The sequence below is a fragment of the Marmota monax genome, unplaced genomic scaffold, assembly GCF_021218885.2.
Source record: "Marmota monax isolate L192 unplaced genomic scaffold, Marmota_monax_Labrador192_F-V1.1 WCK01_AAM20220418_F8-fsc00185, whole genome shotgun sequence".
Lineage (NCBI taxonomy): Eukaryota > Metazoa > Chordata > Mammalia > Rodentia > Sciuridae > Marmota > Marmota monax.
The window spans coordinates 3,397,410-3,424,469 of NW_026693278.1; the positions used below are offsets into that span (position 1 = coordinate 3,397,410).

General features: G+C 36.2%; 1 protein-coding gene across 1 annotated transcript in view; it reads right to left on the minus strand.

The window, feature by feature from the left end:
- The window catches only part of Sppl3 (signal peptide peptidase like 3), a 107,740-nt gene that overhangs the window by 34,776 nt on the left and 45,904 nt on the right, over positions 1 to 27,060 (minus strand). The window contains exon 2 of the mRNA XM_046456447.2: positions 873 to 950. Within this exon, the coding sequence (XP_046312403.1) occupies positions 873 to 950 (78 nt within the window). The remainder of the gene's footprint in view (positions 1 to 872; positions 951 to 27,060) is intronic.

Genomic DNA, 27,060 nt, shown 5'->3' on the forward strand with positions numbered 1-27,060 from the left:
CTCAATATTTCTCAACCTTTATTTTTAAGTGTGTCAATCACAAAACTACTATTTGAATTGTACAACCACTAAAGCTTCTCTCAATTAAGAATAGTGGTGTGAAGAGTGTGTCTAGTTTCTTGGTTTTTCTTCTTATTCCTATGGCCGCCTGATAAATGAGAATTTCACCAGGATCCAGTCTTAGTATTTACGAAGTGAGCACAACTCTAATAAAAGTAGGTTGGACCCTATGAAATTGTTTGCAGGTCAAAAAAGTTCATCAGCAATTTCACAGGGTTCAACCTATGTCAATATCTTTGTATTAAAAAAAAAATAAGGAAAATTTCCTAAGGATATAATTTACTTGCTTAAAGGCATTTCATGGTGAAATAAAAAATTTCATGAGCTTCTTAGATACGGTTTTATTTTGGTTTCCCTGGCCCTTCTAAGTCTTCTAAAGCTTTGTGGCTATGCTTTTTAGGTTAGGGGGGAAAAACATGAAATTTTCTTTATCATATATTTTATTACAGGAATATCTAGTAATTTTTTTTGTACGCTGGAGTGTCTTTCTATGTATTTTTTTCCCCTTCGAGACTCTAGAACTCAAGAACTCTTTTCATAACTTTCCCAACAGTGAGTACTCTTAAGTCAGTTGTTTTCGTAATTTTAAGCAACTAGTTTTTGCCTGTTTGCATTAGCAAGCTAAAGTCATAAGCAAAACCAAGTATTTAAAATCGGCCAACTAAAGAATATTAACATCACCCTGTTCTAACTCGAATTCTGCTGAAGTCTTGTTTCTCTTCATAAAACAATTAAGTTTTGGTGTCAACACTTCTAGAACAATGCTCCTTCCACATCCAATTGAAATCAGCCCCATTTTGAGAACATCTTACCTGAAACTACCATAGACTATAAGAAGAATGGATATCAGAAACGTAGACACTTGACTGGAATCCACCAGGGAATAGGCCCTAGAGAAATAAAGAGGGAAAAAATTAAGTTATATGCAGCAAATCCTCATGGAGCTTACAATCTGTGGTCTTTAAGATGACAAATATATGAAAATTAAAACTAGCAAAATAACATTAAAATTAAAGTGTGATTTGCTAGTTCCACATGAGGAATAAATAGTAAGTTCATAGTTATTATAGTTAATATTCACAGGATATTAAGTGATAGACATCTAAGTAAAAATTCCACCTCTTTATGATATATAATGTATTTGTAACATCCATTCTCAATTTTAAAGGTATCCAAATATCTACCAAATATATGCCGTCAGAAAACTCCATTTACACTGGAATCACTAGTAGCTAAAACCATAGCCTTTTTTTCTTTCTTTCTTTTAAATTGCTGATAGACTTTTATTTATTTATACGAAGTGCTGAGAATCAGACCCAGTGCCTCACATGTGCCAGGCAAGAGTGCTCTGCCGAACCCTAGCCCTAGCCCTAGCCCCAGCCCCCTAGGCCCACTTTTTAAATTTTGTGCCAGGGTCTCAGTAAGTTGGCCTCCTGAGTCACTTACAGGCGTGCATTTTTCCTGCTGCCTTGTGCTTTGCCTTACTGCCCCTTTGCTGCAAAATTCAGACCCAGAAAACTTCATGATACAGAGAGTACTCCTTTCTTTGTTTTAATTAAAACTTCCAATTTTAATGAACACAACTTTCAACCTCATTCTTGATATTCTCATTTTCTGAGTTACTAACTACAGCAGTATTTCCCAATGATTCATACTTGTTCATCTTATTTGACTTGAACTTTTTGAATTTGGAGTGAAATAGAAATAAATGGATGCCTTTACTCTTGCTTCTCTTTTTGGTTGATTAAAGATTTAATGAAAAAAGGAACATTTGAAACAATCTTTTATCACAGGTAAACCATGGGATCTCACAGGTAAATATCACACATGCCATGCCATTGAATGTTCAAGTCTTCTCTGAAAACAGCATTAGGAAGAAATGCATTTTGCAATTTTGGGAGATACACTTTATCTAGCCTAAAGGAATCATAAAAACATTGATATTTTACATTTTAAGTGTGCACAGAAATCATTCCTAGAAAATAACATCTTGGCAAATGTGAATACGTTAGCACAAACATTCTGCTATCCTGCAACAACTTTTTATGTTTCTTTCCCCCTATTTACCAGGGAACTGTTAAACACTTAAATTCTCTAAGTTTAGGGGCTTCTTGGCATCGATGCATTACATTTTCTGAATCACCCAAGCTGATTTCTTTAGAGGTTGCTCATAAGTTCAAGTAGAAATATATATACTTTCCTATTGGGTCTTTTAAAAGTTCTGGAGACAAAGAACCTATTAGCTGATGCTAAGCTAATAGTTAGGAGGTACTTAGAAACACAAGTTGTTCCCTTCACATTAACTTTCTTAGCTAGTAGTAATTTTTTCAGTCATTTTTATAGTAGGGGAGATAATTACAAAAATAGCAAAACTGGATTCTGAGTGGAATATGAACTCAAGTGAATTACACAGAGCTATATTGTCCAACACTGTAGTCACCAGCCTACATAGCTATTTAAATTAAATAAAATGAAAAATTCAGTCTGGCAGTTGCAATAGATAAATTTCAGCTGTTCAAAAGCTAGTGGCTACTATACTGGACAGCCAGGGAAAGAACATTTCCATCACTGCAAAAATTTCTAGTGGACAGCACTGACATACACAGGAAGACAGACATGTTATATTTCAAAACTGAGGTTCTGGAGCTTTACTGGTGGTAACACCAAAAATACTTAACATTTTTTTAAATTATTTTTCTTTTAAGGAAATCTTTTTTTTTATTTTTAGTTTTAGGTGGACACAATATCTTTATTTTATTTTTATATGGTGCTGAGAATCGAACCCAGTGCCTCACGCATGGTAGGCGAGCGCACTACCACTTGAGGCACATCCCCAGCCCCAATACTTAACATTTTACTGAGCATTTAATTCTTACACCATTCTACAAGGGAAGTACTACACTGCTACAATCCCTTACCTAAACAAAGAACCTTGAGAACTGATGTGTATAAGAACTAAAATAATAATTTTTTTGATTTTATAAAGAAAACGGGCTGAGGTTGTGGCTGGAGCAGTAATCTGTAATAACATTATTAATAAATAATAATTAATAAAGATCATAAATAGCCTTATTAATTTATGTCAGGTTTTGTTGAAAATGAATTACAAAAAAACTCTTTTTGAGTTTTCATAGTTATGGGTTTAGAGAATTACCCTTCTGTTTTCTGAAGACCTGGAGCAGGATGCAGTTCTGAATGTAGGCAGCCTAACTCCAGAGTCTCCCAAACTGACTTCCATCAAATTTGGAGTCAGAAAATGTGTGAGTTTCTATCTTTAATTATACCATAACTCGTGGTCTAAATTATCTTCTGGCCCCAATGAAATGAAGGCCCAATTAATTTTTATTTTCAAGGGTCCAAGTTTTTACATTGTGATTTTCTTCCAAAACCCAAAAATGTTACCAGGTTTACCTTCTCTTTCATTTTTCTGGTCACTCATTAAATCAGCTCCAATAAAGATGACACTGTTTCCATGCTATTAAAAATTGGCATTTTAAAAACCATCCAATATTTACAGATGTAAAACGGCTTATATAAATTCTACATTATACCAGCAGAGAGAGATGAATATGGGGGAAAAATATGAAGTATTTGGTTGGTTTAGTCAACTCATGGGAAATTCTTCTCTTTGGTCACCTTTAAAAAGAGAGTTTTTTGTTTGTTTGTTTGCCAGCTATATAGTCTAACCTACAAGCTTCTCACCCTGTACCAAATAGTTTGCTTTGATATTTGTATATAACCTTGGGTCTCCTGGAGTAGGCTTTTTTTTTTTTTTTAACTCTACAGGCTCATAAAAAGAATAGCTGTTTCAAATCTCTAAGGGTTTTCCTTTTCAATTTTTTATTTTTTAGTTGTAGTTGGATACAATATTTTTGTTTATTTATTTTTTAATGTAATGTTGGGGATCGAACCCAGGGCCTCGCCTGTGCTAGGCGAGCACTCTACTGCTGAGCCACAACTCCAGCCCCATAAGGGTTTTGTTTTTAATATTTATTTTTTAGTTGTAGTTGGACACAATGCTTTATTTTATTTCTTTATTTTTACGTGATGCTGAGGATTGAACCCAGGACCTTGCACGTGCTAGGTGCGCACTCTACGGCTGAGCCCCAGCCCCAGCCTCTGTCTGTCTAAGGGTTTTCTTGCTGGTAAGAATGGGGAGTAAAAGGACTCCTTCTGTTACCTGTCTCTATTCTTTTCATCCATACAAATAATTGAAGTAAGAGTCATCAGCACTTTAGAAGTACTCACAGGTTTTAGGACTTTTACTACAGGAATCAAAATCTGGGGTCTAGAGTCTGAGCTCTGGGGTAAGACTAAGATAGATGGGGTAGGTGGGGAGGAAAAGGAAGGTAGTCTAAGGAAAAGGATGAGCAATCTGTCCAAGTCTAGGATTCAAGAAAAGCCTAATAATTGTATTTCACACCTTCTTTATTCTACACTTTAGACTCTACCAGAGCATCAACAGAAATGTGCTATTCTTCAGATGCTCTTACTGAGGTTGTCTATTCTCAGAAACTCTGAATGCATATTAAAAACAGGAACAAATGCTATTTTCTGAAATAAAAAAAAAATCCTTACTGAAACGTAAAAAGAAACTAAATACATGCATTACAGACATACCAAAACCAGTTAGCCAAATGTACTTTAAACCGACTTGAAGACTTTGTCAAATGATGTATCGGTATAGGTTGAATGTTGAAGTGTTTTATGTGGTCATTATGAAAACCACCAATTTTTTTTACTATATTCCCCCAAGCTTTACCTTAATAGACAAATTCAAAAAGCTACCAGAAAGTCCTCTCATATCCAATACTATACTATACACCCTACGATTTTTAGAACCAGGCTGGATTTTAGTAATTCTACAGTCAAACATCTATTTCTAGCTGTTTTACTAGCAAGTGCTTATAAAACATATCCTGCTAAAAATCATGCCAAACTGAGACAAACAAAGTACTGTTTTAGAACATGTTCTATGTGTCAGTCTTCCAGCTATACAATGAAGGCATTATTGTCCACTCAACAAACCAAGCTACTACTATTCCAACCCTGCACAGATATTGCCCTTGACCAGCACTCCTCAAACTTTTTGGCTGTGGAAAAACTGAGACCCGCTAAGAGCTTTTGTTCATGTGAGTTATAGTCAGTGATATTTACCATTTAAAAAATTCAAACTAAAAAAATTTAAAGATATTTGTTGACTTATTTATTTACAATAAAACTACTGTTAACATAATACTTCTAAAGGAAAAATAATCACACTTAAAAAATTAGATAAGCATAGAATTCTTTTACAGCTCTGCAAACTTTTTAAAATTTTTAGTTGTATAGACACAATACTTTTACTATTTAAAATTTTTTTTTGTCATCCATGGACATACATTTATTTATTTATTTATTGTGCTGAGAATCAAACCTAGTGCCTCATACATGCTACACAAGTGTTCTACCACTGAGCTACACCCCCAGGTCTGCAAACTTCTTTAATGTCTGATTCTATATTCAACCTGTTGTCATATGTTGCTCAGGTGGAACTTTATGAGGTAAAATATGGCCTTACACATATGGACAGTGGAAAACAGAGTATTTTAATAACCCTTTCAACTAACTAAGGATATTCTTTGATACTACACTAAAATCCAAAAAGGGATAATTTCTTAAAGGTGGAATCTGTGGAATCTGAAACCATATCATTGGATTTTTAAAAATCATATTACATTAAAATCCACTGGACTATTCTGTACTTTAGATGATACTTTCACCCAGGAGTGATTCCATAACATTGTACATTGGTAATCTGGAAGCAAATGGTTCACTGAATCATTCAGCTCTTCTAGGTGTTGTCACTTTTCACTATACAATATCTGGAAAATCACATTTGTTAATCTCGTTCCATTGGTTCATGGGAACAGATTTAAATTTTCCAAAATTTTAATTTTCATTTGAGCTCAAATTTTACCACTGGCAAAAAATAATTTTTCCCCCTTGAAGTGATAGGCATACTTTACTCATAATACCCCAGTATGACTAACTCTAGCTTGTCCCCCGTCATTTCAGAGAAAATGGTTTCCAACCCCTGCCTCCTATATATATAGATGCAACTGTTTCTAGCTCAGTCAGCATCGAGTGACTACACAAGTATTTTTCTCAAGGTTCTCAAGGTAACCCGAAGGTACTTTGGCATACACAGAAATCTTTGTGGAAACTTTTCATTTTATCATAAAAATGTGTGCTTTAGAGTTGAGAATTTTAATAAAACAAACTTACTGCTTCATCAAGAACATTCTCAGTGAAACTGGACGGCCTATTTATTTATTTGTACTGGAGACTGAAACCAGAGGAGCTTTACCACTGAGCCACATCCCAACCCTTTTTGTTTTTTTGAGACAAGGTTTCACAAAGTTGCTTAGGGCCTTCCTAAGTTGCTAAGGCTGGCCTCAAACTCATGATCCTCCTGCCTCAGCCTCCCAGGTTGCTAGAATTACAGGTGTCATCATACCTGGCTTGAAACTGGCCTTAAAACAAACAAAAAACTGTACTTGGTGATGAATACCATGATCACTAGTACAGAGTGATACACTGCCATGACTCACTGATAACACATCAGTGTTTATACAACCAATGCCTTTTTACCATGAGCAAAAAAATGCCAAGATGAGGTGTTTGGGGATGTGGGTCAGTGGTAGGGTGCTTATTTAGCATTCACAAGGCCCAGGGTTTGGTCCCTAGCACCAAAATGGAAGTCAACATGAGAAAGACAATAACTTTATTAATATTATGAAAATAGTTTGATCTCATGTACCCACTAAAAGGATCCCAGGAATACCCAGGGATCTACAGGCCACACTTTGAGAATTGCTGCCTTACACCTTTACCTATAAACCCTGGAAAACTTCTAGCATGTTCTCCAATGTAATCTTTACACAAACACATCACAAAATACCAAAAATTATTATTAATTATTATTAATATGTAATTATTCTGCTATCCAAGATTTTTGGATTCAAATGTTAAGTGCAGAAAATAATTTGTATTTCAGGCCTAAAGAAATGCTAGTTTTCCCACTACGGGAATATGCTGAAACAGGATTCAATTTGTATTTTTAACTAAAAAAGTTTGTATAACAGAATGTGCACAATAATTCTCTTCCACATCTTTCCATATTTTAAGGAGAAAAATAAAATATGACTCATGATGTGTCACATAAAGATATTTTGGTCAACAATGATGGCCTAAATATGGGTGGTCCCATAAGATTATATAGTCTAGTGATACTGTAGTCAGTTTATGTAAGCATCTATAATGTTCACAAAATACCAAAATTACCTAACAATATATTTCTTGGAACACATCTCTTATTGTTAAGCAACCATGACTATATTCTAATCTTAATACAATAGGTACCTTATCAAATGAAAATTTAAGAAATTAAATTCAATTGTTTATGTGCAAGATACCAAAAAAAGTCACAATTCTATAAGAAGGACACAACATATAAGGTGGCAGAATAAAGTTTTTACCAGGGAAATAACGTGCTCTGGGAAATACCATGAACTGCTACAAACCAGGAACCAGCAAACAATGGCCTACTGCTATTCCAATAAACACAGCCAAACTCAGTTCTTTAGGTATTATCTATGGCTGCTCTAGAACATGAACATTTAAGTATTTGTGACAGAGAACTATGGCTCTCAAAGGCCAAAATATCTACTATCTGAACCTCTACAGGAAAAGTTTGCCAACCCTGTTATATACTATTGTTTTTTTTTTTTTTTTTGGTACTGGGGATTGAACATGGGGCATTCAATCACTGAGCCACATCCCCAGCCCTAATTTGTATTTTATTTAGAGATGGTCTCATTGAATTGCTTAGCTCCTCGCTTTTGCTGAGGTTGGCACTGAACTCACAATCCTCCTACCTCAGCCTCCTGAGCTGCTGGGATTACAGATATGCACAACTGTACCCAGCCTAAAAAATGTTTTATTAGTACATTATAGTTATACATGATAGTGGGGTTCACTTTGACATAATCATTCATGCATGGAATATAATTTGCTCCATTTTAGTCTCCCAGTACTTCCTCTTTCCTTCCCCCATCCACTATTCCCCACCCCCTTCCTGTATTCTAACTGGTCTTTTTTCTGTTTACTTATTTTTAATTGGTACTTTATAGATATAAAGGTGAAATTCACTGTGGTATATTCATATGCATAAGTAGAATATTTTTGTCTACTTCATTCCACAATTACTCCCTTTTCCAGTCCTTCCTCCTTCCACTCCATTGATCTCCCTTCTCTTTTCATGGGATTCTCCCATCTCTCCCCTCTATTTTGCTCTAGCTTTTGCATATGAGAGAAAACATTTAATCTTTGACTTTCTGGTTCTGGCTTATTTCACTTAGCACGATGGTCTCCATTTCCATATATACTATTGCTTACTGCACAACGGTACGGTACCTGGCTAAGAGGGCCAGTGAGTGTTAAAGTACAGTCCACCTCCTTCCTCCCAGAGGATGCATATTTATCAGTGTGCCTATGTTTGGTGATCAGAGTCATGTCTTAGAAGATAGGTATAGTCAACTGAAGGGAGGAGTAACTTTCCATTCATAAAGATGGCATTTATGAATTGTGAGTCCACCTGGCCAGAGGACCCCATTTCCTACTGTGCACAAAGGTGTGTGTATGTGTGTGTGTGGTGCGTTTAAGCTATCAATAGTCTTCAGCATCTTAAGAGCCACACCATAAAGATGGGTGAATTTTTCAAACATCAAAATATTAATATCCCTTCATTAGATCCAAATATTTTATTTTTCCTTCATTAGTATAATGTTTTATGAAAAGAACAAATATGAAATGCTCCACATGTTAATAGCTACATTTTACCAAGACTAGTATAGTGAAAAATGATTATTTCTATCAGTGATACTGATGACTGAGCAAATTCATATAAAAGAACAGTATTAGCCTCCAAGGCAGTAAAGATGATCTATAATTACTTTATCTTTACATATATACACATACACACATTTTTTATTGCCTATGAAAGACAGGATGAATTTAAAGGGTGGAAAAACAGAAGACCCCATATTTAAAGGTTTCCATGGCAACATGCTTTAACTCCTTCCCACGAATGACATTCACATCTCTCAAGATTTTTTCAAAAGCATGTGCATTTTATTGTGATTTGAATGTTCATCCAGCAATGTTAACTGCAATTCCTGTGTTAAAACACCAGAAGCCAGACACAGCCCTATTAAGAGACATATCTTCAAGGCACAGGGAAATATTAGTCAATTGTTTTCCTCAAAGTAGACAGATAGCTACGAGCTGGGATAAACTAGTTTATGGCCAAAGGACTATGTATGGGGATGAGGGGTATAAGTGTGTGTGATATATATAGATATGTATTTAGATATATATGTAATACAGTTTTTAAAAACATCTTAGTTATCATTATCAAAACCTGCTTTAGAACTGAAAACAATCCAAATGCCTATCAGCTAGTGAATGAATAAACAAATTGTGGTATCATTAGGAAAAAAAAAAAAAAAAACAGGTTACCAAGATACAATACAATAGCTGACTCTCAAATGCATATATCTAAGTAAAAGAAGGCAGATTCAAAAGATTACAAATATCCCATTTGTGTGACATTCTGGAAAAAGGAAGTTACAGATAGCATCAAACCCTATACAGTGTACTATGATTTTTCAATACATACATGACTATGATAAAGTTCAATTTTTAAATTAGACACAGCAGATTAACAAGTTAATAATAAAATATAACAATTACTATAATAAAAGATATACAGATGTTATCCCTTAAAATATCTTATTGTAGGTACCCATTTGACTGTGGGAAAGTAAAACTACCAAAATCAAAATCAAAAGCTCCAATAAGGAGACACTACTGTAAAATGTTTGTGAAATTGGTTATCAAAAAGGAAGGCAGAACCAAATAACATATTGTTCTAAACTCAGATGAAATTTTCATTTCTGTATATGAAACTACACTTAACACTCATCTCTTGACTTATTAAATACCCTAAGCATGTGCTCCTCACTGAACAATAACTTTTTAATTATTTCTCATTCCAGAAATCTGTACAAGCTTATTTGTTATAATGTAATAGATTATCAAGAATTCTGCCCCAAAAATCTGGGACCTAACTTTTGACTCACTCTACTGCCACTCTCACAATAAAATGAAGCTTAACATTTCATAGGCAGAAATCAATATCTCTCTCTCTCTCTCTCTCTCTCTCTCTCTCTCTCTCTCTCTCTCTCTCACACACACACACACACACACACACACACACACTTTTTGGTATTGTAGATTGAATCCAGGGGCACTTAACCACTGAGTCACATCCTAGCCACTGTTATTTATTTTTTAAACTTTTGAGACAGGGCCTTACTAAATTGCTGAGGCTGGCCTTGAATTTGCTTTTCTGCCTCAGCTTCTGGAGCCCCTGGGATTACAAGCATGTGCCATCACAATGGGCTCACAGGCAGAAAAATCGTAAGAGAAAATGCTTTCTGAGTTTCAATTCCTCAGCTGAAAAGAGTCTTTCTTTTCTTCTTTTCTCTCTTAAACAGTCTCTTCTGTGAAGTTGAAAATACCATGAAAAACAATATCCTTATGCCTTACCTAAAACACTGAATGTCAAGAGGCAAATCTGTGTGGTCACTTAAAGTTAGTATTATAGAAATCTTGAACTATGTATACAAGGCCCCTGCTCTTTTAAGAGCACAAGAAACGGCCAGTCTGGGAAAAAGAAAAGGAGGTGAACCATTCCTAACATCTTAACAGCCACTTCAAGCAACCATTTGTTCTGTAAATACCACAGGCCCCTGGGGAATCCTTAGATTTGGCTGATAACTTGAACTCTGGCAACTTGCCTTGCAGCAGAACTGCTATATTTGAAACTGGCATTAGTGAGGAAAAAGATATCACTTTATCATGTTCAACTTGGTCTCCTCTTTTTTTTTTGAAACTGGGTCTTGCTATGTTGCCCAGGTTAGTCTTGAACTCTTAGACTCAAGAAATCTTCCCCTCCTCGGCCTTCCCATGCTGGGACTACAGAAATGTGCCATACTTTGTGTTTTGTATGGAATTCAAACTACTACAGATTTAAAAACTGAAGGTAACATTTATAACAGATCCAAGCAAGACACATATGCCATCACTCACATATTCAACTATCTTGTCTGAAGTGGCAACACGAAAGAGAGAAGCCCTTTACATGAGAGGAGCCACGAGAGACATTTAAGATGCCCAAGCCAAAAGCAAGTACAAAGGCTCAGTCATGTCAACAAGACTATCTTGGATCCTCCAATCCCAGGAGAGTCCAGCAGATATCATGCAGAACAAAGATAAACCATCCCAACTGAGGCCTGCCCCAACTGCAGATCCACAAACTCATGGGGAAAAGAAAAAATAACATTGTGTGTGCATGTATATATGTTACATTTCTGAAAGAAGAAAACATTAGAAATGGCAGAAAGATTCGCATTTGCCAGGGGTTAGAGACCAGAGTGAGAATGGATGGAGGTCAGTACCAGGAGGGAGGTGGGTGGGCTTACAAAAGGGCAACTCAAAGGATACTTTCAATGCTAGTTCTGTTTATATCTCCACTGTGGTACTGGATATACACACACATAGGCAATAAAAATATATATACCTTAGCACATGTGCACACACAAGTGGCAAGTAACTGGGGAAATCTTAATAAAATCAGTAGTTTGTATCAACGCCAACATCCTGGTAGTGATAATATAGTTTTGCAAAATGTTACTCACCAGTGGGAGGAACTAAGCAAAGGGTGTGTAAACTACAATTATTTAAAAATTTAAATTAAATATAATAAATTAAAATTACTAGGTTTTGAAACAGTCTGTTATACACAATAGATAACTGATATTGATCAGTATCAATTCTCCATTTTCCAGTAGTTATTCCTTCAACTGGTTGGAGAAGCAGGAGACAAAAGCCCATCATGGAATGGGTTGGCTTTTGTCACCTACTATGAAAGACATGCCTTCCCCCACATTGTAACAACTCTGAAATTAGAATGCATTTTACAACTGGCAGCATTTTTATTTAGTGGCTCAAAACTTATTGTTCATTCAAATTGAAATCAATTAGTAGAAATACATATTAAAATCTCAGTTCTTTTTTAGTCCAAATACGTATTTAGCTGCATTTCAAGAAAGGTTTTTTGGGGCTGGGGTTGTGGCTCAGCGGTAGAGCGCTTGCCTGGTGCGTGCAAGGCCCTGGGTTCGATTCTCAGCACCACATAAAAATAAAGGCATTGTGTACAACTAAAATAAATAAACATTAAAAAAGAAAGATTTTTAATTTTGAGAGGGAATTCTTTGCTATATAACACTAAAAGTGAGAATCAGCTCATATTTGCACTCACGCTTTAATTTATACAGTAATTTTCCATTTACTGCCAAGAGGGAATGAGATTCCTACAAGTCAACAGAAAACTCAAATTATCACGATCTATTAAACAACCTGCCTATTTATCATTTGCCAAATACCTAGCACATAACGATATAATATCCTTGTTTTACAAAGGAAGAATAAAAACTATAATATGAAGGAGATTGCAAACTTCCTTCCAAAATATATTATACTTGGTAACAAACTCTTGATTTGTGAGTGTTTGTGTGCACCCATGTGCATGTTGGGTATTGATTCTAAGATCTTGTGCATGCTAGGCAAGCACTCAACCATACAGCTATATCCCAGCTCCACTGATTTTTTTTCTAATGTATCTCCCAACTTTTCTTGCAGCTATATGTCACAAGGTGACGAAGTTTTGACAATATGAAGACAGTCCAGTAGAAACTGTACTGTATGAGACTTAATAGGAAGTCTCCTCAAAAGAAAGCATGCCCTTCTTTTTCCTTTCCTTCTGCACAGAATATACAAACAATGCACTGAACTTGGCCCCTTGAGGATGAGGGAATACAGTAAGGATAGTGGATTAGCAGGATAGGATCCTGGGTCACTAATGGCATTAATGGTAATGAGGCACCATACCATGTTGCCTACTTCTAGCCACATTTTATATAAGACAAATGAACTACTTTAAGTGGCCGTTGTCCTGGATTTTCCTCATTATATAAAATTAAACCTATTCCAGGTTACTAACATATAGGGCCTACAACAGTGACTAAAATGTATACCATGGAATCTTATTTTTTCAAATGTCCCTTTTCTTGGGGAAAAGACTTCCATCATTAAATTAGTGGGAAAAAAACCACTAACACATTTAAACCTAGATTCCTTAAAGTCTACAAAATCAATATCCTACAACCTTTGGAAATGCAAGACAAAAAAAAAAAAAATCTTTCTAGCACACTGCTGAAAATATTTTTTAGGTTACCTAAATGTTTCTAAATAAAATGTTAAATGCCCAACATTTTCACTAATTCTGCTTTCTAGATATTATAAAATCCTTGTAAAAGTGGATATGTAAACTAATTAGTTTGTTAAGTTTTAGGTGATCAGAGTAAGATAACTTTACACAAAAGGCTAGTATTAAGAATTACCATGCAATTCAGCAAATGTCTTCAGATACTAAGAGGAGCTGAACACAGTATTACTCAGTGGTAGCAATAAATATCATTTATTAATTTTATCTGAACTTTATTTTTGTACTAGGAGGTGCTTAACCACTGAGCCACTGTTCGACTTGGTCCCCTCTTTTGTTTTTGAAACTGGGTCTTGAACTCCTGGACTCAAGAATCTTCCCCTCCTCAGCTTTCCCAATGCTGAGACTACAGAAATGTGCCATCCTTTGTGTTTTGTATGGAATTCAAACTACTACAGATTTAAAAACTGAAGGTAACATTTACAACTGATCCAAGCAGACACATGTGCCATCACTCATATGATTCAACTATCCCCAGCCCTTTTTCATATTTTATTTAAAGACAGGGTCTCACTGAGTCGCTTATGGCCTTGATATGTTGCTGAGGCTGGCTTTGAACTCACCATCTTCTGGCCTCATCCTCTGGAGCAGCTGGGATTACAGGCATGTGCCAACGTGCCCAGTGAACATTAATGGTTTTAATCAGGTTTTTTTTTAATATTTATTTTTTTGTTTTAGGTGGACACAATATCTTTATTTATTTTTATGTGGTGCTGAGGATTGAACCCAGTGCCTTGCACATGCTAGGCCAGCGCGCACCACTTGAGTCACATCCCCAGCCTCTTAATCAGGTTATTAAAGTGTGACCAATTATACTCTTCCATAATCTTAATTTATTCAGTCTAAGGAGAAAACTGTTTTGTCACACAGTCTTATGTACCTTTATTCTTACAACAATACACATAGCTAAGTAATATTCCTAATTCTTTACTACCTGCCTTATTAGAAATATGCACAAATGTTCACTGTTGTGTGATTTTGCAATGCCTCCCACTGTGGGAGCAATGTATTCCCTGGTTATGTGACTTGGTGATATTACTGACTTTCACTAATAAAACTGGGAGGAAATTCAGTGTGTAAGTTGCAAGCTAAAGTCATAAGAGACACTGTATGTTTCCACTCATTCTTCTTATAATCCTGTGATCCTATATGAGAAGACCATGTGTCCACATGCCCAGGTAGCCACAGCCTTTCAACCTAAGCTCCAGTAAAAAATTATGAAATAGAGTTGACCTAGTCCAAAAGTTTAAAGTCTTGCCTGGCCTAGCTCAATAGAACTGCACCAACCTGCAGGCTCATATGAAATTGTTGGCTTGTGATTCACTGAGATTTTGAGATTGTCTCTTGTGCAGCATGAAACAAAAAAAAAAAAAAAAACAAGAAATAACTTAAATTAGAATGCATTTTAGCAAACAGATATACAGAAAAAGTCACTAGAGTGGACAATTCAGACAGTGCATATGATATGTAGAAATTCACTTAATGCTTATCTACATTCTTCTTATTAATGCCCAAAGAATATTTAAACCCCCTTTTGTTTACTCCTTTGCCCTGTTACTTGTTAGAATGAATTAGAAGAGTCACATACAGATGCCGCTTCAGACAAAATCCAGGTTGTACTAAAAACCCAACCCTTTTATTCATCGAGCAAGGGACTATCACTGAGCAAAAATAAAACATTCTTAACTGTGACAGTCTTCTTTTTAGTATTAGAGATTATAAACACAGCCTATCCTTATCACTTGAAACAAAGGAAACATTTTTAACCAAGTTATAAAATACTTTGCCAAAACAAGAACTTCAGTATAAAAAGGCACAGAATAATAATATAAAGGATCCTGAGGAAAAGTTAGAAAAAGAAAGGGTTGATATCTAGAGGAAATCACTAGGTTATCAGATTCAGACTTAAGTACAGTGAGTATTATTTTCCTTTATCAGCTCTACAGAAGGAGAGGGGTGACTCTGGAGTAGACTGTTGTTGGATTTCTCTCTCCAGCATACACTTCTCCTTCTTCTGCTAGCAGTACCCTAACTTGGATTGCATCTGTTCTCAGCAGCACTAGCTTATCTCAAACCTTGACAAAGATAAGCACACATCCTATGGCAGATCAATCAGGTCCAGTAATATTTGATTTGGGGGTTTCTATTTAAGACATCAAGGAACCCTGTCCTATAAGTGAAGATCAGTCTCGCCTAACCAAGGTCAGCTTGGTCAACTTAGTGAGATTTAGTCTCAAAAAACAGAATAGAAAAGATAAAATACATAAAAAAGATAGGGCTAGGGTATGGCTCAGTGAGAAGGCATCCCCAGGTTCAATACCCAGTGCTAGGGTTGGGAACCTAGTAAGTTTTCTTAACTCATATGAAATTAAAGTTTGTTTGTTTTTGTGGTACCAGGGATTGAACACAGGGGCACTTAACCCCTGAGTCACATCCCCAGCCCTTTTTATTTTTTATTTTAAGACAGAGTCTAAGTTGCTTGGGGACTCACTCAATTGCTGAGACTGACTTTGAACTCCTGCTGGTGTGATCCTCCTGCTTTACCCTCCTGAGCTGCTGGAATTACAGGTATGTGCTACCATGCCGGGCTTAAGAGTCTCTTTAAATAACCAAAGGTGGGAAAAGAACATTAAAATCTCTAGTTATGTGGCTAAGTGATTTTTTCAGTATGTGATATGTCCTGTTCGGTGAACTAGTCAACAATTATATTACTCAAGAAACAGTAAGATGGACTGTACAATGATAGCTGTTTTGAAAAACAGTCTGGCAGTTCCTTAAAACATGAAAACACAGGACTAGGGTTGTGGCTCAGAGGAAGAGTACTTGCCTGGCACCTGTAAGGCACTGGGTTCAATTCTCAGCACCACATATAAATAAGGAAAACAATGGTATCATGTCCATCTACAACTAAAAATATTTTTAAAAAAATAAACAGAATTACATATGACCCCAGCAATTCTACTCCTATGTATAGTTAAAAAAGGAAAAGAAAAGGAAAAAAAAACCTGAAAACCTATGCTCTCACACACACACACATACACATATTTGTAAAACAGCAATATTCATAATAACCCAAAGGTGAGAACAACCCAAATGTCTACCAATGAAGAATGGATAAACACATTATGGTATATTCATTTGATAAGAATATTCTGGACCATTAAAAGGAATGAAGTACTGACGTGTAATACAACAAGAATATACTCTGAAAACATTATGCTAAGTGAAAGAAGTCAGATACAAAAGGCTGCATATTATTCATTTATATGAAATGTCCAGAATAGGCAAATGAAGAGAAAGAAAGTAGATCAGCTGTTGCTTAGGACAGGGGTGGAAGGATGGGGGAATGCAAAATGACTATTAGCATTTACAGGGATTAATCAGATAACGATGATGGTCGTACAACTAAAAGCAAAGAAATTGTATACGATAAAAGAGAATCTTAGGGCATGTGGAAAGCTGTTGTTATAAGAAGAAACAATAATCAAAGCTTTAAACTATTCAAATCTTCATTATTCACTTTTTGGGGGAGTGGGGGGTAGACTACTGGGTTTTGAACTCAGGGGTGCTTTCCCGCTAAGCTACATTCCCCAGCCCTTTTTAAATTTTGAGACAGGGCCTTGCTAAATTGCTGGGGCTAGCCTTGAATTTGTAATCTTCCTGCCTCAGCCTCCCCTAGTCCCTGGGAGCACAGACCTATCTATACCACCTGCCCCAGTTTATTCACTGGTTTTGTTAGTGTACTTTTAAGTGGAAGGAATAGTTCATATGCAAAATATTTGGGTTGTTCCCATCTCTACTCAATTTTTATTATGGATTCTTAAAACCCTTATTTTGTAGGGGGATGAGACATTCAAGGCCAAGTTACACATTTTCCCTAAAAGAGTGAAAAGAGAAACAACTCTAGTTTGTTCCTTCATGTAAACTAGGTTAAATTGCTTGACTGTGTAAGTTAGAAACTCTGGAGTATGAAACAAAATGTATTAATTGGGCAAGACCCAGTCTGTGCTTTACACAATCAGCCCAATGTTATAAAAACAAGTATCCCTTGTTATCCAAATCTATTCAGTTTCTGAGTTTGGGAAGTGAAAAGGTCAGACACAAAGTGATAACTGAATTTTCTTCTGGTTACAGAAGCTCAGTATCTGACTAGTTAGCTAATGTTCTCCTATAAAGTAAAATTAAGTATCACTATAATGTGGTTTTCTGTTTTTTCTGATCAACAGCCTGAATCACAGAATTAATGGCTCGTACACTTAAATGTGCACCATTGCATTTAGGAAAGTAGTATTGAACAACTTATGTTCAAAGCTTCTATCATACCACAGTTCATTCTTATTATCTGGAACTAGTATATCTGAGGATCAGCAGGCTGAACTAATTTTGATCACCAACATAGATGGTCTTCATACAGCAGTTCAGAGAAAATAAAGCACAGTTAAAAATCATGACGGCAAGAACAAAAAAGGGGTTTGATTTTTGCATCTATGGTCCAGAAGCATACAAGAAACTGATACTGTTAAGGTAGAGTATGAAGAGAGAAAAACAGTTATAAAAGTCCCTTGATACTCTACTTGATTAATGAAAGTACTAAGGTCAATAGGCATTATGAAGTGAAAGAAACCCACAAATGCTAGAAACTTTGATCATCAATCTAAGATAATGGTAGAATATTATACTATATACCAAGAAGCTACAGGTAAGAGGAATAAAGGTATACTGAAAGCTTAAGTTACTATAAAATAATGTTCTGAAGGAATTATTTTCAAAATAGTGAAAAGGGAAAACAGTGTCTTAGACTGTTTAGACTGAAAAAACAACTTAGAACTGGATAATTCATGAACAACAGAAATTTACTTCTTGTAGTTCTAGAGGCAGTACCTTCTTAGTCTGTCTTCCTCACCTCGTAGAAGCAGCTCACTAGCTCTTTGGGGACTCTCTCATAAAGGCACTAAACCCATTCATCAGGACTCTGCCTTCCTTATTTAATCACCTCCCCAAAGGTCCTAATTCTTTTACTTATTTATTTGCACCAGGGTTTGAATCCAGGGGCACTTAGCCACTGAACCACACCCCCCAGCCTTTTTTATATTTCATTTTGAGACAGGGTCTTGCTAAGTTGCTTAGGGCCTAAGTTGCTAAACTTGGAATCCTTCCTGCCTCAGCTTCCCAAGCCGCTGGGATTACAGTGTACCACAAATCTGAGCAAGGCCCTTCATCTTAATACCACCACACAGGGGATTAGATTCCAACATATGAATCTGGGAAGAGGAGGTAGACCACAAATATTCAGGTCATAGCACAGAGTATTAGAAAGAACCCTTAAACACTACAGCTGATAGGGAAAATACCAAGAAGACAATTTTTTAAATGCAGAAAAACCTGCTGATCTATTACTTGGAAGCTACACCATCTCCATCTCTTTCTCACAAACTTACACATTTTACATCATTTCTAGCTTGAAATAGATTAAATTATAGCCTCAAAGTAGTAGAGTGAGTCTCTTACCACACTCCCAGGAAAGCAGATACACGAAAAACACTCCCTGTCTACGTTCCATTCACCCCAGCTGCTGGAATTATAGGTGTTCAACACAGCGTCTGGCTTCTTCTTCTTCTTCTTTTAACCAGAGAAACTTGGCTTATTTATTTGCAGTGGTGGGGGTTGAACCCATAGCCTCATGCACACTAGGCAAACAATCTAGCACTGAGCCACATCCTTGGCCCCTCTGCTACTTAACCTTAAAATCTATCTATAGCCCTAACCTCTCTCTGGAACTCCAGAATTACATGTTCAATTGCTACTCTGACTTCTCTAATCAGTTTTCTAATAACGGTTATCTTAAACTTAAAATCGACAAATACAGGGCTGGGGTTGTCGCTGGGTGGGGTGGTAGAGTATTCGCTTAGCATGTGTGAGGGCACTGGGTTCAATCCTCAGCACTACATTAAAAAAAAAAAAAATCAAATAAAGGTATTGTGTCCACCTACAATTTAAAAATATATTTTAAAAATGGACAAATGCAACTCCTGATTTTCCTCTTTGTATGGATGACTCAAGATTTCTTGTTGCGCAGATATCAGCATAAATGTCACCTAAGATGTTTCCTGCCTAGCCAATCTCAGAGCCACTCCACTGTATCACCTATTTGAATTCTCTCCTTAGAATTCATTATTATTATTATTATTGTTTATTTTTTAGTTGTAGTTGGACACAATACATTTATTTTATTTGTTTATTTTTATGTGGTGCTAAGGATCTAGCCCAGGGCCTCACATGTGCTAGGCGAGCACTCTACCATTGAGCCACAACCCCAGCCCTGATTATTTTCTACTTTTTCCTACAACATCAACAGGTAAACTCCACAGGAGTAGGTGGTCTGAAGCCTTGTTCACTGCCATATCCTCAGCAGCTAGAACAGTGTCTGACACATAACAAGAGTCCAGTAAATATTTTAAATGACTGATAAAGAAATGTAGAGACACTGTAAGGAGATAAATAAATTTCTAATTTTATAAATTTATTTCAAATACATGCACAGGATGGCACATTTGTTTAGTGTATACTTAATTTTATCAAAGACATATGCTGAATCTTCAAATACATCTTTAATTATTTTAATGAATGCCTGCCAAGGAAAAAAAACAATGGAGTAATATTTGCTTACACAGCTGATAGCTATTTCAATTTAAAATAGTTGTCTTTGGATTCTAAAGCCTGAACATGTTTTGTTCCATAGTGGCTATGGAGAGTAAAATCAAGAGATAGGGATGTTGTTGTTTTTCTTTTTTTAGTGTAGGTTACTTAAAGCTGGAAAGAGAAGTCTTAAAGTTGGAGTTTTTAAAACTTACAACAAATTAGATAAAATTTCTTATATAGTAACAAAGTACTCAAGAAAACAACCAGTTTTTCTTTTTCCTTTTTTAAATAAGTAGCTTGGAGAAAGTGGCAAAATGGAATGGAAACAGTAGAGTTTGGAGCATTTTTTGTAGACATTCACAAAATTTCTAAACTAGTTTCACAGAAGCTCTTGGAACAGATTCGTGTTTCTGTTTGCCAGACAGAGGGCAGGAACAGAAAGCCCAAGGGAGTTTGTGGAGGTGGGGGTGGAGGCTTCTTTCAGGCCCTCAACTTGGGTATGATTTTGTGACAGAAACTCTGTGGTTAAGCTTGTGCTGTAATTAAATAGTGTGTTTATTATAACTTAAACCTCCACAGACTTTTAAGATTTCCTCTAAGGCTCAAGAAGAAGAAAAATAGCACTCTGACTCAATAAACACAAATAAGTGAAGTTTTATGTTACTAAATTTCTGCACTAATAGTCTCAAGCTTCATCATATACAGAACCAAACATAAGCAGATTCAAACAAAATAAACGGAAAGGAAGATGTAACATTGACTTCAACACTAACTAGAGAGGGAGGTAGGGAAAGAGGGAAAAGAATAGGTCTCTCTGGGGAGCCTGGAAATATGAATTAGGTTGGTTTTTAAGGTAATCATTGAACTGACTTTTAATTTAATAAGAAATAGTGCTGACATTCATAATTAATATTCCCCAATAGAGCACTGTCTTTCTGTTCTCTTGGACCTGGGTACCATAACTACCTTAGGGATGTCCCCTTACTTTTAAAATGCTGCAGTGAATATGAGCTGTGTTCATCTTCACTACTGAGATAAAGAGGATGATCACTGGCTTAGGTAGGAAGTGATTTTTGCAAGCAGTTAAATAGTGACAGAAAAAAAGAGAAGTATGGCATTAAGCAAAATTTAAACAACTAGTTTTGAGATGAAAAAATGGTGTACATACACAAATGAGAACAGATCCTGACCTAAACTACTACTCCTGATAAGCTAAGCAGTCAGGACCTATTACAGGAAAAGTATCAGAAGTATAAGGAAAGTATGTGAACAATAAAGAAAAATATTTTTGAAAAAATGTGTGAATAAACTATTCTTTATCACTACTATGAGTAATAACAATGATCAATGAGGGAGACAGGTGATTTGTGTGACATTCAACTGTTGTTTCTAACTACCTTTCAGGGTCTGGGACATAAAAGGAACTTGATTAATGTGTAACTGTTCTGGTAATACTAAAACTAAACACACATATAGATTCTTTCCCTCTAACAGTTACCAGAGATTGGATCATTAACTCTAAAAAACATTATTGTACATTAAAGCTTTCTAAAGGTAAAAAATAATTTAATTGGTATTGCAAACTGGTATATACAAAGTTGTAGCAAATTGGTAGGACAGTTTGCTAAACTATTAAGTAGTTATTAATGAACTAAGGAGCCCTCACAAAGGCAGGTGAAATAGAATGATCTGTCTACACTAGAAACAGATGAAAAAATCCTGGAGAGTTAGGTAACCAATAAAAGCAAAAACAGGTAAAATCATGAATTTTACTTAAAATCCAAATAGCTCAATAAAAACAACAAAACCCCAAGATCAACCTGATCTTGTGATTTTTGCATAAGGCACCGGAGAATCATATCCAAGAAAATGTCTAGCTTGCATGAGGCATACCAGTTAGCTCATACAAGCGAACTAGCTTGACTAATGAATGATACACGTCATCTCTACTTTTCGGATTAGGAAAATCCTATTTAGCTGAGATTCCAGAAAATCACTCTGGGTTATAGGTTCTTGTTCTTAATGTAACTATTCTAAAGTTTACATGACCGTACTTCTTGAGGACAGGTGCAGCTTTATAAATCTGTATTTAACTGTGAAATATTTTTAGTTGAAAATCTAGGACTGGAAGGCCCATGACAAGGATGCCTCAGAGAATACACAGATAAATACCTGTAGACGTGGGTCTGATGCTTTCCTCCACAGAATCACCAGGCCACAGAGAACCCCAAGTTTGCACCTCAGAGGGGTTTTAACTACTGCCCTCTGGTGTGAAAATATAAAGCACATTAGGCTTCAAGAAACTTTTAAAACAACTTGCCTGGCAAAGCCACATTTGGAAATATGATGGATAATCAGTGAAGGACAGCTCTACCATGGGGATTCAGTTCCAGGAACTCTTCCCAAAAATTAAGCCCCCAGACACTCATCTTAGATGTTCCAAAGGTTTATGAGTCCTTTTCAATGCCCCTTTCTAATCTAATTACTATCTCAAAGTCTCTAGAGCCATCTGAGAGTTAAAGCCAAAGGAAAGTTCAACATGTCCACACCACAGAAGTTTATGCCTCACTGCAGGGAAGTCTAAAAATCCAAATGCTGCTAACCCAGACTTCACACTACAAAAAACAATGTTGGGTCTTGACAACAGATTAATAGTTTCTCAAGGAAACTTTCCTATTTCAATTTGAAGAACACCCTATATTACTTTCTTATTGTTGCTATAAGCACACGCATGTGCACACATACACACAGAGACCTAAAACAACACCAGTTTATTCTCTTCCAGTCCTGGAGGTCATGAGTCTGTAAGAGTCTTACAGAGCTGGTTCTACCAAGAGATTCTGAAGGAAGAACCCATCTCCTTGTCTTTTTCAACTTCCAGAGGGCCATGGCTCACGTGCACATTGAAACATCACTTCAACTGCCATTGTCAAATCTACTAACTTTGATTTCCTGCCTACTTCCTCTATGGGTCTTCTGACTTTTTCTGGCCCACTTATATGATATCCCCTGTGCCCAAGTGAGTTTGCTAGTGCACCCAGCCAGTTACTTGAACCTATGGGCTTATTCTTTTCATTATGACCTATACACTCCAATTCTAATAAAAGTGTGCTCTTTGAATGCAAAGTGCATAGCTGTGCATCTAAACAAAAAGCTAAGACAAATGAATTTCATATAGAGAAATCCCAGTTTGTTACTGCCTGCCTATTTTATATTTTCTAGTGACAATATATTCTTTACCACCACTTGTTTAGTCATCCACTATTTTCTCCTGAGGAAGGCAAAGAGATGAAGGAAAATGTCTGTCCATAGTGTTTCATTTATTAAGTCTAGGACCATATTACATCTGTAAGCAGAGAATTTGTATGCTGGACAAATAAAACACATTGACATTTTTATCTGCACAAAGGGAGTGCATTTACTTTTTAAAAGTCACATTCACTGGGCTGGGGTTGTGGCTCAGGGGTCAAGTGCTTGCCTCACGTGTGAGGCACTGGGTTCAATCTTCAGCACCACATAAAAATAAACAAACAAAAATAAAAAACAAAAAATTAAAATTAAAAAACAAAATAAAGGTATCTACAACTAAAAACAAAAAGTCAAATTTATTCATTTTAATGACAAACCTCTGACACCAAATATACATATATATGTGTACATATATATATATATATATATATATATATATATATATATAAATAAATTCCACTAACTTTCAAAAGGAAGAAACTCTTCATTTTAAGGTTAAGGTTAGCAAGGAAAATATGATGCAAACCAAAGTATGTAAAAAATTTCAGAGTTTAAAATAAAAAAGTTTCAGAGTTTGTCCAAAATGATGGAAATTCATGGGTCTTCTAGATCAGTGGTTCTCAAAGCTAATGGTACATCAGAATCACCTGCAGGTTTCATTAAAACAAATTGCTGGCTCCACCCCAGAGTTTCTGGCTCAGCTATCTGGGGGCAGAGCATTTCTAAAAAGTTCCCAGGCAATGAAGATATCTCCCAGGACCATAAAATTTACATTTTCATAGCAATTCAGAAAAACTACTCAATGTATTATGAAAGCTGGTGAGAAGACCTTATACCTGAAATAGCAAAACAAAATACAAAAAGAAAAGTGAAATCAAAACAATAAACAAGGGGGAAAACCCCAAAGAAAACACAGCAAAAGTCCTTCACTCAGAATAGAAATGAACTACTCATGGTTTGTGCAACTTATCAACTTACCCCTCATTTACTGCTCTGTGAGGATTAAATGTGGTAATATGCCACTGTGAGATAGGTGGGCAGAGAAAACAAAAACTCAGAAAAGTCCAGGGTTCACCATGAAGTGCCTGAAAAATTCTAAATATTCAGTGGGAGGGTGTAAAATTTGGAAACATGCTCTGTAAAATGGTTTGTAAACTGTTTTAGGATGCTGAAGAAACTAGGAAATTTTGGTGATGTTGACAAATTGTATACTCTAACAGTTAGATGTAAGTTAATCTAGTCTTGCTGATATAAAATGGAGAAGCAAACATCACCTTTTGTTTTCTTTTTAAATCCAGAACTATGTGCTGTGGTCACTTCCCTTTTCAAAGCCAACATCTCCAGCAGTCAACCAGTAACTGGTGGACAGGAGTCTGAAGTGCTATCAAAGCTCTAACAAACAAATTTTTAATTTCATTCTGTATGTTTTATAAAGGCAAAGAAAATTCTAAATGTACTAAAAATATTTTCTGAAGGTCTCATAATAGCTGTTGAATCCATCTAAAATTTAGTCAGTCTCAATGCCACCACGTCAAGGCATCATTACATTACAGAACTTTGCAAAAAGGTTAATAATAAAGAGCTGGACTTCCTGTTATTTCTTTCAAATAATAGCCATTATCATGTGTTTGAAAAGCAGGGCATTTTGTTTTTAGTATAATCAATTGAGAGAAAAGGTTCAATAGTAAGAACATTCTTATATTTATGATATTCAGGATATTTACTAGAGCTTATGGCAAGCCAGTATTTGCAATATATGCAAGTTACTTGGTGATAACTCTGCAAGGGGATGGGAAGGGAGAGGGCAGAAAGAAGAATGCAGAACTTGCCTGAACTTACTGCTACTATAAACGAAAGATGAGAGGAAATCATTACCCTTCCAGCCACTATTACTTCTAGGTTCATAAGACCCCAGAGTGCAAGTATAACGAAAGAAATAAATAGAACTATAGATGATTATTACCCTTTTTTTCCTGCCACATGAAGAACAACAGAAAAGGAAAAAAACAATAATTAGTTCATGGAAAGCCCTAGAACAGTTCTACCCATATCCATATTCATAGCACTAATAATTTATGAAGTAGACCACCCAGTATAGGGGCTTCCAGATAGCACAACAATAAACAGAAATAACATACTTACTGACACTTTTCAACGACCCATTTAGATACTGACAAATGTATACAAAACAATTTTTGTCAAGTAAATCACAGCCCCTGTTATTTAGCATTATGACTTTAAAGTTTAATTTCTAAATGAATCTACTGGTCTTGCTTCACAAATGCTTTGCTTTAGGTATTCTTTTTGGGTAGTGAAATATGTAGCTCATGCAAAGGAATGACAGTGTGATTCAAAGCCCAAAAGCCATACAAAAGCAATCTCATTGTCAGATACTGTGCCTGTTCACCATGTGGATGTCTCGGAAACTATAAATTAACCAAAAGAATCCACTTTGGGGGTGGGGGAAATCAGGGATAACTGATAACCAGGGGCCCTTAACCACTGGGCCACATCCCCAGCCGCCCCCCTTTTTATATTCTATTTAGAGACAAGGTTTCACTGAGTTGCTAAATGCCTCACTAAGTTGCTGGGGCTGGCTCTGAACTCGTGATCCTCCTGCTTCAGCCTCCTGAGTTGCAAGGATTATAGGCATGCGCCATGGCGCCTGCAAGAATCCAGCCCTAAAGTGAGACTGTAATTCTGAGAAGGCCCAGGGATGAACCATGATTAATGTAAGCCAGCACTATCCAAGAGAACTTTCTGTGGCTATTGAGCACTTGAAATGTGGTTGAGTGTGGCTAAGGAAATGAATCTGTAGTTGTATTTAATTTTAATGAATTTAAATTTAAGTAGCCTCATGTGGCTGAGGTTACCTTACTGGACAGCACAGATCTAAACCAATCCTGGAGATTCTAGTCTGCTCGGTAGTGATTTGTACAAGCTTATGATGCAATAATTCTGGCCAATGAGATAGGAGGAAATGGTTTCCTATGATTTGAAAAAAAAGACACCAGCAAGGAAGAAAAGGTTCATTTCTCTGCTTTTGGATGTGATCTTTAGGATATGACGTCTAGGATGTGTTGCAGCCATCCTGCAAATAGCAGGACAGGGACTCTACAGATGGAGCCAGTATGCTACAGAAAGCAGAGGAGGAGAATGGAAAGAACAGGACCCGGGATGCCCTCAATGTCTTTTATTTTCATCAGATTTTTTTTTAAAGATGGGTCTTAATTGCCCAGGTTATTCTCAAACTTAAGGATCCTCCTGCCTCAGCCTCCCTTGCAGGAAGGTTGGTATTTAGATAGTTTTGATTATTCAGCCTTTTTTTTTTTTTTTAACCAGTGATGGAACACAGGGATGCTTTACCACTGAGCCACATCCCCACCCTTTTTTGGTATTTTATTTAGAGGCAGGGTCTCACTGAGATGCTAAGTGCCTCCACAATCTGCTGAGGCTGGCTTTGAAAGAGATCCTCCTGCCTCAGCCTCCCAAGTTGCTGACATTACAGGCGTGAAGCCATGCACCCAGCAGATATTTTTATTCAAATAGTTCCTAAGCACTGACTGGGAATACAACATCAAACGACAAACAAATTTCACAAATTAAACAAGTTCTTATTGTTTAAGTCAGGAGTTTTTTATTACCTGCAGCTGAAGGTGAAA